The following is a 13,130-nucleotide window of genomic DNA, read 5'->3' as shown; positions in this document are numbered from 1 at the left end:
ACATTCAAATTTGATATTTTTGATATTTAACAGTCCTCGAAGTAAACTTTATAAACCTAATGATATGTATAATAATAACAATACTACTACTACTACTACTACTACTACTACTACTACTACTACTACTACTACTACTACTACTACTACTGCTGCTACTGCTACTACTGCTACTACTACTACTACTACTACTACTACTACTACTACTACTACTACTACTACTACTACTACTACTACTACTACATATTATTGGTTTAAAGCCATATTGTAACATTTGCTGATTGTAATTCACTTTACACGATTGTAATGCACTTTATTAAACTAACCTATCCTCTAAAATCAAGACTTTAGGTGCTATAGTTTTGTCAGAATCCTAGATTTTGAATAAAGCGCAGGAACCGTCGTTTTATTATTACGATGGAAATATAAGTCGAACGCATACGCGATGTTCATAACACAGTACGTAAATGACATGCGGGGAAGTCGTTCACACATCAAAGGACCGTGCCGTAGTACGACCGAAGGAATGACACTCATTGCCGTCATCGGCGCTGGTAGTATATTCCAATTTTTTGCTTTAACCTCAGTTGTTCGGCTCAAAATTAAAAAGGGACATATCTGACATTTTTAATGGAAATGTTACAATATGGCTATAACTCGATGTGTATTGTGGCAATATCACTGTCTTCTTGACGTTTATTTGTAACTACATGTCTCTCTCCAAGATCATGACTTAGTCTGTGTCCACAAATATCCAGGTGACTTAAAGTGAGTGTGGTTTGCAACTTCTGAGCTAGTGGAACTTGGTCCCCTATGTTCCAGAAATCAAGTTTTCAAAGGGCGATTGTCTCCCGTGTGTACGATTCCTTACGATTGCAGTCTGGCCTTAGTCTAATACACAAGACGGTTATGTTCTTTTTTTCTGTCCTGTCCTTCGGAGATATATTCGGGTAAATTCAAATTTCAGGTAGTCTTAACTAATTGTGATGCGATCAAGCAAAATCAGTCGGAACTCAGAAATAATAAATTTTCAGTTTCTTATAGGATAGTAACAAACATTTGCAAAGTTGCATTTTGCAGAAAACTCCATTGCAATTGAACAATCAGTTCCAAAGATATGAGCAATTAAAGAGTTTCCAAAACAATAGAAAACAAAAAAGAAATATTTACTTTGTTCGGCTATATCTCAAAATCAATATTTCCGAGTTCCGACTGATTTTGCTTGATCGCATCACAATTATTAATCTAGCTAATGGAAGAGAGAGAGAGAGACGGCCATCTGAAATATGTCCATTCCGAGGTAGATATGTGTGCGCTTGGTTCAGCAGTTTTAAATTTCAATCATTAATTATACCAACACATAACCTTTCTTTTTCGTTTTCAGAATTAACCAGACGCCATCTACCGACGGATAATGGTATGTTTAATGGTAATGTAACAAAATCTGCTTCAAAGTTAGGAGCCCTCTCGTGACAGCCTCCCATTTGTAGCTTCATTCGCTGAATTCGAGGGAGAAATTGGACGTGTGGGTGAGTACGGCTTTACCAAGCGAGCAGAATTGAACTGTGTTTCTTCTGTATCTGCGTGATTGGCCCAACCAACTTGTCGCTTCGTTTCCAATGGGTCCACTACCCCATCAAGCCAGTATGTGTTCATTGTGCCTTTACCCTAGATTATAATAGAAATAAAAGAAAACAAAAGAATGACGGTTATATTAATTATATATATTGCGCTCATATCAGGCGGCATAGGAAGCGCGACACGTGACGTACGAGGCTGGCGAAGATACAGGGCTGACAGCCCCATCCAAAATACACGGTTAGCAATTACAAATGGAAAATTAACATACTTGCAGTGGGGTACTTTGTAAAACCCCGACGGTTTTAGAGTAAGATAATTTTGCTTTGACACCACATAACCAATTTAGAATTGTTTGTGAAGATTTCATGATTATGTGTTAATCCAATGGCGACCTCAAAATTGGCGATATCGCTGCCATCACCGCCTGGCTCATATTACGCAATTTAGTGTGCCCTCAATGTCTTGTATACGTTATGCAAACCCAATATGACGTCATTCTGTGTTTTGACCACATCACGCATGATATTTTACGGTCAACCTTTTTAACAAATCTGTTTAGAATAACGTCTTTAGAGTGCACAGCAGTAAATACAAGTCTCTTACACCCTGGGAGGAAACATCAGTGTTTCAAACGAGGAAACGTGCAATACGACTAAATTAAATACATTAGAAAAGGCTTAAAACCCAACTATTAGGCCCTGATTCATATTTAATCCTCATTTAGGCCTGGGAAATAGATTGGCTGTGAAAAATGAGCAGGATCTGACTTTTTATGACAATTTGGCTAAACTTTCAAAATGTGTTACATTTCAGAAACACCAAGCTATTCGTTAGGTGGCGTACGCTGTGTGGGCTATATATATAATCATATCCGTATATGATTTCTACAATGGATGTCTTCATCTGACCTTCGACTTGCAGAAAGGGTGAGTTCTAAAGAACTGAGTCGCTCTGGAGTCAAGAAAATGACGTTTTCCCAGACCCTGTTTGTACAAAAAGTCAATGGGGGCTATTTACTGGTGTACACCCTTTAGTTTTCACTGTTTGTCATACACGACCTAAAGTTGAACGTCAACAAATGTATAACCGATCGACGTCTGCAAATGTTCAGCAATGTGTTACCTTACTCTGATATTTTTTTTTTCAATTATTAACGTCTGTAAAGAATAACCTCTCTAAATAATGACGTCGTTATAGGTTGGATTAATCGACTAAATATGGCGGCATTTGATAACACTTTCTGATTAATATTCATAACCTCCGCGTATTACGTCATATGTACGTAACCTCCGCGTATTACGTCATATGTACGTCCCAATCAGATTGCTCTTTAGAGGATATACGCACACCGGCGCGGAGGTTATTGATATCCATCAATGACCTCCGCGTATGCTTACGCGGTACAATGATTTCTGCGTGTGTGCACCTGTTGCGCCGGAACACTTCACGCGCACGCAACTACCATGTTTGCACACGGCGTGATTATGCAGTGCTGTAATTGGTAAGTCCGTTTTAGCCTGTTCGACTTTTTGAAGGGCGAAAAGTTTTGATAAAAATTGTTTATTTCAACAAATTTCAGAGAATAAAATCTTGAGATTTGGTTGAGTGGTGAGTTAAAAATGACGGTTATGAATTCGGTTAATAACTTTGCATCAGTTATATGTCGGGCATTGTGAAAAATCTAAACATTTTGCTTTGGACCTCGGGATGTTCCTCGGTTCCAAATGCAAAATGTTTAGATTTTTCACAATGCCCTCCAAATAACTAATGCGCAGTTATTAAGCTATAATTCACTACCTCGTGAAAATGCTTGACCCAGAACGTATATTCGGAACCCTGATTGTCTACATTTTGGTTTAAAATTCATATTGTTAATATTCGATGATGGGTGTTAAAGATTTTGACCCATATATTTTCATAACAAGTGGACCACAGTAACATCATATTTTTGTATGCCAACTTGACGAAAATCCAGCGACACACCTTCTAATGCTTCCCATTTACTAGGAAACATTTTTCTGTGAAAAATCTGTTAACGGTTGAAAATCTGTGAAAATCTGTGTTGGATAATAGATTTTCACGGATTTTTCAACCGATCACAGATTTTTGTTTCCTAGTGATTTTTTCTGCACACTACATAAATGTCCGTATTTTGATCAAACAATCAACAAAGGTTTCTATTTAAATCCTGTTAATGTTGAACAATTTTTTTTGCATTTTGCTGCAAAATCCCTGAACAAATCGTTACATACTGAGGTTTATGGAATTGAAGTCCTGTTTTTACATGTGAGGTTTTGCATTTGACCTTTGACATTACATAATAGTTTTTTCCCGCGCAACGACGATACTGAAGCCGGATATAGAGCTATTTGATTTTAAACTTCGCAGCGAAATCTATAAACAACTAAATCCCAAATGAAGCCGTTTGAAAAGAAATCAATTTCGCATCAACCCAAACTTCAAGAAAAGATTGGCCATTCCTAGATTGTTTGCAAAACTCTAACTCCTCGGTGAATATAATTGCTGTTGTGAAGTGCGGAAATTGGCGGATTAAACAACCACTTTCATCGAATGACCAAAACAACACTGACATCTACCTTAAGCTTGTGTCCATTTACACAATGATGATAGTGGTAACTAGTAAATAACTCTGTCATGTTCACTTTGATTGGCTAAATCGTTTGGAATTAAATCAAATCGAGCTATTTTGATCATGTGGGGAATAATTGTACTTATTTTGGTATCACTGGATAAAAGATACCTACAGCTATACGTTGGTATCAAATATATCAGTATAGGACAAATAATAAAGAAAATTCGGGGTTTCCAGCTATTCAATACTACAGATCAACCTTATTTGTACAGCTAAGTATACGATTCGTCTCTTTGCCGAATTCATTTTTCCCACTTACCGTGATTCGTCCAAATCAAAATTTCAATTCGAATTGTGTATATATACTATTTGTGTTTGGATTATTATGAATTCGGCATAGTGACGAATCGAGTATTTTGAGCAAATTGAGTTTTTGTATGATTATGATTATGTTTCAGGTTATCTTTTATTTCCACCAAAAATTAATGGTAAATCTTACTCCCCGACGTAGTTATTGAAATTTTGATTTGGACGAATCACGGTAAGTGGGAAAAATGAATTCGGCAAAGAGACGAATCGTATACTTAGCTGTACAAATAAGGTTGATCTGTAGTATTGAATAGCTGGAAACCCCGAATTTTCTTTATTATTTGTCCTATACTGATATATTTGATACCAACGTATAGCTGTAGGTATCTTTTATCCAGTGATACCAAAATAAGTACAATTATTCCCCACATGGTATCGCTATGGCTTAATAATGTGAGTGCGCCCCCGTGAAATTGGTAAATCCCAGAAAATCATACGCCAATATTGTTATTTCTGCTTTAAAATCCGCGACTTTTTGCTAAATATTACAGAGATGACTATTTATGACATATACCAAGTTAAGTCTACATATCCGTTAGGACAACCAGTAATTTATACACAAAAGTCCCAAATCAAGGATGCGTGCTATGGTTTACACGTAGTTGAATGCGTATTCGACCCCGAATACGACTCTCTGCGCAGTGGTAGAGACATTTGTGATGCGATCAAGCAAAATCAGTCGGAACTCGGAAATATTGATTTTGTAAACTCTTTAATTGCCTATATCTTTGGAACTGGTTGTTCAATTCCAGTGGGGTTTTCTGCAAAATGCACCTTTGTAAATGTTTTTTACTAATCTATGAGAAACCGAAAATTTAATATTTCCGAGTTCCGACTGATTTTGCTTGATCGCATCACATTTTGGCTACAGCATAAAGCCGAATAGCTGTTAAAATGCGTTTTGCGGGATATATCGTTTGTTTCAGAACATGCAACTATTGCATACAATTCGTTTACATTCACTTCTATAATATACATTTCAAATGAGTGCTCACGAATGTTCTAAATATTTAGAAAGGCCAATGGAATGGTATAAGATTTTCAAACGCCGTTTACTCAGAACAGCAAATTTGCGTATTCGGCACTCTGCTGTGTTCATAACGAATTATATAACGTACCGTGCAATCAACAGGGAAAAACTACTATAATTGCTAGTATATGCGTCATAATATCAGTTTTAATTGGATGGCAAGAATAAATCGGTGGAAAATCAAAAACAAACACATGATTAGTAGAAAATATTGGAACAAAATTACACATGAATCATTAAACATCAAGCAATACACAAATTTAGACTCCAGACAAACAATAATCATCTAAATAAATTACATGCACAAGAATAAAGCATACAAATTGATGCCAGACACCCCCCCCCCCCATTTGATTCGAAAAGTTATTTAAGGTTGGTCTTCAATTTGTTTTGGTTGGTCTGAAATTATGGAATTGTTGGGCTTCACAACTGCTAAATTGTTGGTCTAAAGAATATAAAAGAATAATGGCAAAGATTGGACGAATCCAACTTGCCAAAAATGCTCAGTTTTGGGTAAATCTCAATTTTGACCCAATTTTTCTGGTTATTGATAGAGAAATTCACCCTTATAGGCTTGTCCTGCTGACAGTTCTAAAAGCAATAGCCAACATATGGAGCATGTTAACCGATTTGAAGATTTACTAGACCTGAAACAGCTTAAAACAAAAATGCTACATGCGCAACAAAAATGAACGTAAAGTCGCAAGCTATGTGGTAGTTTCGAGATCCTTTTTTGCTGAGTTGATACTCTTAATTTGACGCACACAAGCACAAGCCAGCAGTATTTGTCTTTTATGATTGCCACATAGACTGCTTTTACACTTCTTGATAAACACTGCACAACAGCTACGCCATTCTATATACACAACAATGCCATTCTATAAACACAACACATCCCTAGTGACCGCTCTGCCCCTTCTCGGTTTTCGGATGTTATGGGATTTCTCGTTATGAAGTTGTAATCATTGTGATATTGAAGTATGAATTTCCAAAATGGGCTAAGTGTCTCACCAACTACTGTCTTGTACAGGTGTGCATCAAATAAAGAATACCAAATAATCAGTATACAATAATCCAACCATGACTCCAATATCTCCTTGTTGAATAATAATAAATCTTTTTCCGTCACTATCTCGTATATAAAGAATACCAAATCATCTGGGAATGGTCTTGATACTATCAACTTTACGCACATTTCGTCGGAGCAAGTCAAACACATATTCGCAACCAAACGCTTTGTTTACAATAATCTCACCTTGACTTCAATATCTCCTCGTGGAATAATAATAAATCTCTTTCCGTCACGGTCTCGTTCTAGGGCTATTTTGGTAGCATGACTCAAATGAATCTTCATGGCTGAAAGTACACGATAAGATAAAGTTAAATAATTAGTCGACCTCCGTTTTTTCAACACGGTGAAGCCGCTGTTACCTTCATGTGGCATCTGTACATATGGCCAGCACCGAATAGTTTTCGTATGGTAGTATTCCTGTGCCATCACATACTACCATATTATTATTATTATTATTATTATTATTATTATTATTATTATTATTATTATTATTATTATTATTATTATTATTACAAATGGTGCTGGGGCAATGTGACATCTGTGGCGCAAAGGGTGGTGCAATAATTATGTGTACCCCGTGGTGGTGAATTATAGGGGGCAAAGATTTTTTGGCAGGCCTAAGGGGGGGGGGCTCAAGCATTTTGGCAGGTCGAAAGGGGTGGGGGTCAAGCGATTTTGGCAGGTTGAAGGGGGGAGCAAGCGATTTTTGGCACAGATATTTTGGGCACCGTTTCTATATTACGCCCTAAAAAGGTGTAGGAAAATGTTAGGAACACGTTCAAATATGCACAATTTCCTGCTCACTGCACTCGCATTATATGATATAAAAAAACTTCAGGTTTTAAATTCGGGTTCCCCAAAATTTTGCATGTGTAAGGGGGGGGTTGGCATGTCAAAAAGTGGGGTCGGGGCAAAGGTTTTTGGCACGTCAAAAGGGGGTCAAAGATTATTTGGCACGGCCAAAGGGGGGGGGCAAGCGATTTTTGGCAGACCAAATTGAGAATACACCACCCGGGGGTACAGATAATTATTGCCAATATATAATTTTTGAGATATTGTTATTTTTGACATCCATGTACAAAGCCTTATCCATATAAATACATCTGATGCCTCATTAGCTCATAATAAGCATCTTAAAATTACAAAATTTTAAGATGCTTATTGTACGCTAATGAGGTATCAGATATATTTGAAACATGTTTATATGGATGAGGCTTTAAGTATCGCTTACACGAGGGTCCAGTTTTTCACGGACTAGACTTCCGGTTTGAGAGTGGTGGGTGGCTCATTTATGCGCGCCTTTTTTTAAAATTTAAATTTAAAACAAAAGGAACAAAAGAAAACTGAAACAAAAGAACTGAAAAATTAAATAAAAGTTGTGAAAAGTACAGAGCAGAAAACTACCTGAAACAAAAACTTGTCTTTTAGTTGCGCTTGTTTGAATCTTTTCGCCTTGAACATGTTGAGTGGGCTAGTTTGTCACTTTTAAAACTGGATCTTCGTCTGATCAAATGCTTGTAACTTTACTTCTTGAAGTCACATTGGATTCAATGGGGGTGTCATAATGTGCAGGAATATATAGCGCATCTATTAAAAAAACAAATTTACCCAAATATGGTTTATTTTAGATTAGGATTTTTCCCAAGTGTAAAGAAACTTTTTTTGGCGCAGTAAATATATATTAACTTACGCCACTCTGGAATCAAGCCTTGAAAAATCCATATAATAACCTTATTACCCATTATCAAGTAATATGGAAATCCCCTGTGAGTCAGGGTTTTTCACCATTAAATCAGTCGATACGCGTTTATTCTTGTACTGCAAAATTACCTGATCTATATTTTATCAACGATATCATAACATCATATGAGGAATCTCAGGGGTAATAATGCAACGCAAATCTCAATTGATATTCATTTATCTATATACGTTTTGAATGGGTGTCGTCAAGTTGAGATGTCGGCAAAACAAAAAACAAAATAACAACACCGATGGTATCGGTATTAATAATCTCTTTACCTTCGCCGGTTGATTCCATTCTTGACGCAGTGTTGACAGTATCTCCGAATAGACAGTATCGTGGCATCTTCATACCGACGACTCCCGCAGCACAGGGACCTAGTAAACAAATAGAAATCTTTTAAACAGATTGTCCTCTTGACAATAGACCAATTCCATTAGGGAGGGACGTAAAAATTACCACTCACAAATAGTAAATCCAGTTAAATAGATTATAGTACATATATAATTTATATTATTTACTACCTGGATGTATCAGAATCTTCACCAACGTAGTATCATGATATGGGATTAATATTTGAAAATTTATAATAAAAAATGTTAACCAAGTTTACCTTTTCCTTAATAAACCCAAATATTTATGGACTCTTCAGAAGGATCGGGAAGCTATAACATTACTTCTTCTAAAGTTTTTTTTATAGACCATTGATGGATTAATTTCATTATTGCTTCAATAACCTGTTCATACAGGGTGTCTCCGAAAAACAGAACCCTCATTGAAAAAACCTCTAAGTGTTAGATTTAATAAACCGCAAAATATATTTCAATCGACTCATAACTATTGAAGATATGCGCTTTTAAAGAAATGTGTCCGTTTTTTACTCTGTCCACGGAGGAGGTTTGGCTACTTCAAAGATTGAACTGAGTAGACGTACCATGCATGAATATCAAACATTTCTTAATAATAATTTCATAAAATAACAGCTTTATTTAGTGAATGGGCATTACCGTTGGGCTTATGGGTTCTTGTTCCTTGCTTTCTCTATATTTACAACATAAGTCATTTCTCTTTTGGGGATAACAGGTAGCCCTGAAAAGAGCTGTTTGGTTTGCCGTTGGTTCTTCTTAAAGAGTTTACTCTTCTGCTCTGCCTTCTACCTGGTTGCCTCTTTGATTAACTCAAGTTTCAGCCCTGGTCCACATTACATCAATAACATCCATTATGTTGTAAATTTGAACAAAGAGGTATATATTCTTTATGGAAATTGCATATTATTACTTGAATCAGTTTGAACACTTTTAAATGAGACTACTCAACGATAACTTAATTGGTCTTGTGTGACAGGAGGTAACTGTGTTATATTCAAAGAGAACGTAGAATTCATCAAATTACGTGCCTTATGATCTAATTTTGTATCGAATGAGTTGGAATAGAATAGGCGGAGATATTTTCACACCTTTCAAGTGAAACTTATACTATAACCGAGCTACTCTCACGCATAAAAGTACTATAATCAGGATAATTGTCCATGCATGCAGCGAAATGCGTATTTGGAACGTTATTGAGATTTTCTTTATTTAATTAGTTTTCGTTCATTCAATAAATAAATAGGAATCGCAGATTGAAAACAGAAATCGGAAGCATTGTAATGAAATATGGGAAATGAATAGAACAGAGTGCGACGAGAATTCAGCCTAACTTGTCAATAGTAAGCGCATATACCTGGATTTACCGAACGCAAGCAAATATATTAAATATATGTCTGCTTTTCAGACCAAAAATAACTATTTCGACTAGTTTTGTTTCAGTCCTTTCAGGGCGAGCATAGCTAGGAAACATAATGACAATAAATGTTCCTTTTATTCGCATTAATCTATATAAAAAAACACCTAATATTCGTGTTATTCTAAACACACAATTCAATAACATTTTAATCATGAATAAAATTAGAAAAGAAACGAAAAGTCTTAAGTTTTATTTTTGTTTACACGCTAAAACATTCCAAATTAGTGATAGTTCTTGAAATTAGTGGTGACAGTTTATGTCATTGAAACGATTGAACAAGTTTTGTCAGGACAGCAGGCAATATAATCAAACTTGTTTGATCTTCAGATCGATCATCGATGCGTGATCGATCATTATTACCTGTGAAATATATATAAATTAACTAATGCCAATTGATGTAAAATTAATATTTCTAGATGTAATGCATTATTTTGTAACAATAGCTCATAATGAGTGACACATGTAAAGAACTATAGGCATCTAGGCACTATAAAAGAACACCACATCCATGGGCCAATCAGCAGTGGTTCACAGCATCTGCAGCAACAAGAGTGAAGGGGTACAGTGTAGTATCAGGCACGAGTAATAACATTAATAACAACATTTATTGTTGACCCTCCCCATACGGTTGTCGAGTACAGATGACAAATAATTTAATAACAACAAATGCATAAGACATATGTTCCACCAATCTGTATGAACTACTGGTGTAGAAGATTCCCCAATTACAATTCTAATTGGGAAAAGATTTGGAGTTCAATACCATGTTGTACCAATGAGGCCAGGCTTATTTCACTTAATTGGACAATTATTATTCATAACATTTATCCTACAAAAGTTTTATTATGTAAAATGGGGAAAGAAGATTTCTGTAATGCTATTGATCATCCAGAGCACTTCTTTTTTCATTGTATTAAGACTACTCCTATTTGGGAATTTGCTAACAGGGTTATTACACAAAGGCTTGGTAAGAATTTTAGGCTTTCTGTTGAAAATGTTTTATTTAATTATCATAATGACATTACCAGTGCTCGTTCAAAATATATCAATCATGTTATATGTGTTGGCAAAATGTGCATTGGCAAATTCAGATACGGGGGTCATCCTTGTCTTCTGTTCCTCTTTAGGCAGGAACTTCGTATGAGAGGTTTGATCTGCGATGACTTTAGTTAGTGGATCGCAGATGAACAGTTACTTGCACGACTTTTGTGTTAGTTCTTGGCTCTGTCATTTTGCTTAAATTATTTGTTTGATTTTCTTATTATATATGTAAATTTGTGTAATAATATCTAATATATTTATGGATTATGTGCTGTGCAATATTTTCTTTGTAATATTTGTAGTGTATTTAAGTAAATAAAGGCATTTTGCCTGACATACAATGTCAAAAGATAAAAAAACAAAAAAACAAAAAAATCCAAAACAAATGCATAACAATGAGTACAAACAAGCCCAGTATACACCTATCCGACTTCGCCATTACTGCGGTGTCCCCGATGTAAAACTGCGGTGTCCCGAGGTCGGGGTTTCTATCCATTATTTATTGTGTGCTATGCAGAATTGTACCCGGGAATTGTACACAACAGTGATATTCAATACACAATCATGAGTATTGAATTACGAATTAAATCTCCCGCACTGGTACATCTGTGTTGCCGTCAATAGAGGGCCAAATACAGTAAACGCTTCTCGGATTGGTGTATTGGTTCAGTGGTTCTTGAGATCTTACTATTTTGAGACAATATCCTAATCTTAGACCTTTTATGCTAAAGCCTATGGTCCAGTACTCAAAACATTAATACATTCTAATCAAATAGTTAATTAATTACAAGCATCGACGGACTATACCAAGACCGAACGAATTAGGTTGCGGTGCCCAAGAAAACATTTCTCGCATACGATCAACACGGATTTTGCCGGAATAGCTTATAATCTGGAATATGTATATTGCTGTAAATTTCGTTTTGGTTGGTCATCAGTATTAGTACAACATCCACATTGTCAGTTATAATAAAATAATTATATAATACAATAATTCGCTGTAGAGGTAATGATGTAACATTAATTATATACCAATTACCGTTGGGCTTATGGGTTCTTGTTCCTTGCTTTCTTTATATTCACAACATAAGTCATTTCTCTTTTGGGGGATAACAGGTAGCCCTGAAAAGATCTGTTTGGTTTGCCGTTGTTCTTCTTATTAGAGTTTACTCTTCTGCCCTGCCTTCTACCTGGTTGCCTCTTTGATTAACTTAACAAGTTTCAGCCCTGGTCCTCATTACATCAATAACATCCATTATGTTGTAAACTTGAACAAAGAGGAATCTATTCTTTATGGACATTGCATATTATTACTTGAATCAGTTTGAACACTTTTAAATGAGACTACCCTCAACGTTAATACTTTTGAGGAAAGATAACTTAATTGGTCTTGTGTGACATGAGGTAACTGTGTTATATTGAAAGAGAACGTAGAATTAATCAAACTACATGCCTTATGATCTAATTTTGTATCAAATGAGTTGGAATAGAAAAGGTGGAGATATTTTCACACCTTTCATGTGAAACTTATACTATAACCGAACTACTCTCACGCATAAAAGTACTATAATCAGGATAATTGTCCATGCATGCAGCGAAATGGGTATTTGGAACGTTATTGAGATTTTCTTTATTTAATTAGTTTTCGTTCATTCAATAAATAAATAGGAATCGCAGATTGAAAACAGAAATCGGAAGCATTGTAATGAAATATGGGAAATGTGAATAGAATAGAATAGAGTGCGATGAGAAACATTCTACCGCGCTAATCTTAAACCAACAAAAGCGGTTCACTTCATTGGTTAAAAACAATCCCTATTGCTCAGTGATATAATATAAATTTAGCCTAACTTGTCAACAGTAAGCGCATATACCTGGATTTACCGAACGTAAGCAAATATATTAAATATATGTCTGCTTT

The 13,130-nt window shown here is 35.6% G+C and overlaps 1 protein-coding gene across 1 annotated transcript in view; it reads right to left on the bottom strand.

The window, feature by feature from the left end:
- Positions 1-1,452: 1,452 nt before the first annotated feature.
- LOC140144044 (uncharacterized) overlaps positions 1,453-13,130 on the bottom strand; it is a 52,360-nt gene continuing 40,682 nt past the window's right edge. Inside the window, exons 3-5 of the mRNA XM_072165872.1 lie at positions 8,662-8,760; positions 6,826-6,926; positions 1,453-1,665 (exon numbers count right to left, since the gene is read on the bottom strand). Of these exons, the coding sequence (XP_072021973.1) occupies positions 1,453-1,665; positions 6,826-6,926; positions 8,662-8,760 (413 nt within the window). The remainder of the gene's footprint in view (positions 1,666-6,825; positions 6,927-8,661; positions 8,761-13,130) is intronic.

The sequence above is a fragment of the Amphiura filiformis genome, chromosome 2, assembly GCF_039555335.1.
Source record: "Amphiura filiformis chromosome 2, Afil_fr2py, whole genome shotgun sequence".
NCBI classification, from domain to species: domain Eukaryota; kingdom Metazoa; phylum Echinodermata; class Ophiuroidea; order Amphilepidida; family Amphiuridae; genus Amphiura; species Amphiura filiformis.
Note: the sequence above shows the minus strand (reverse complement) of the source record. Positions and strands in the feature narration are given on the sequence as shown.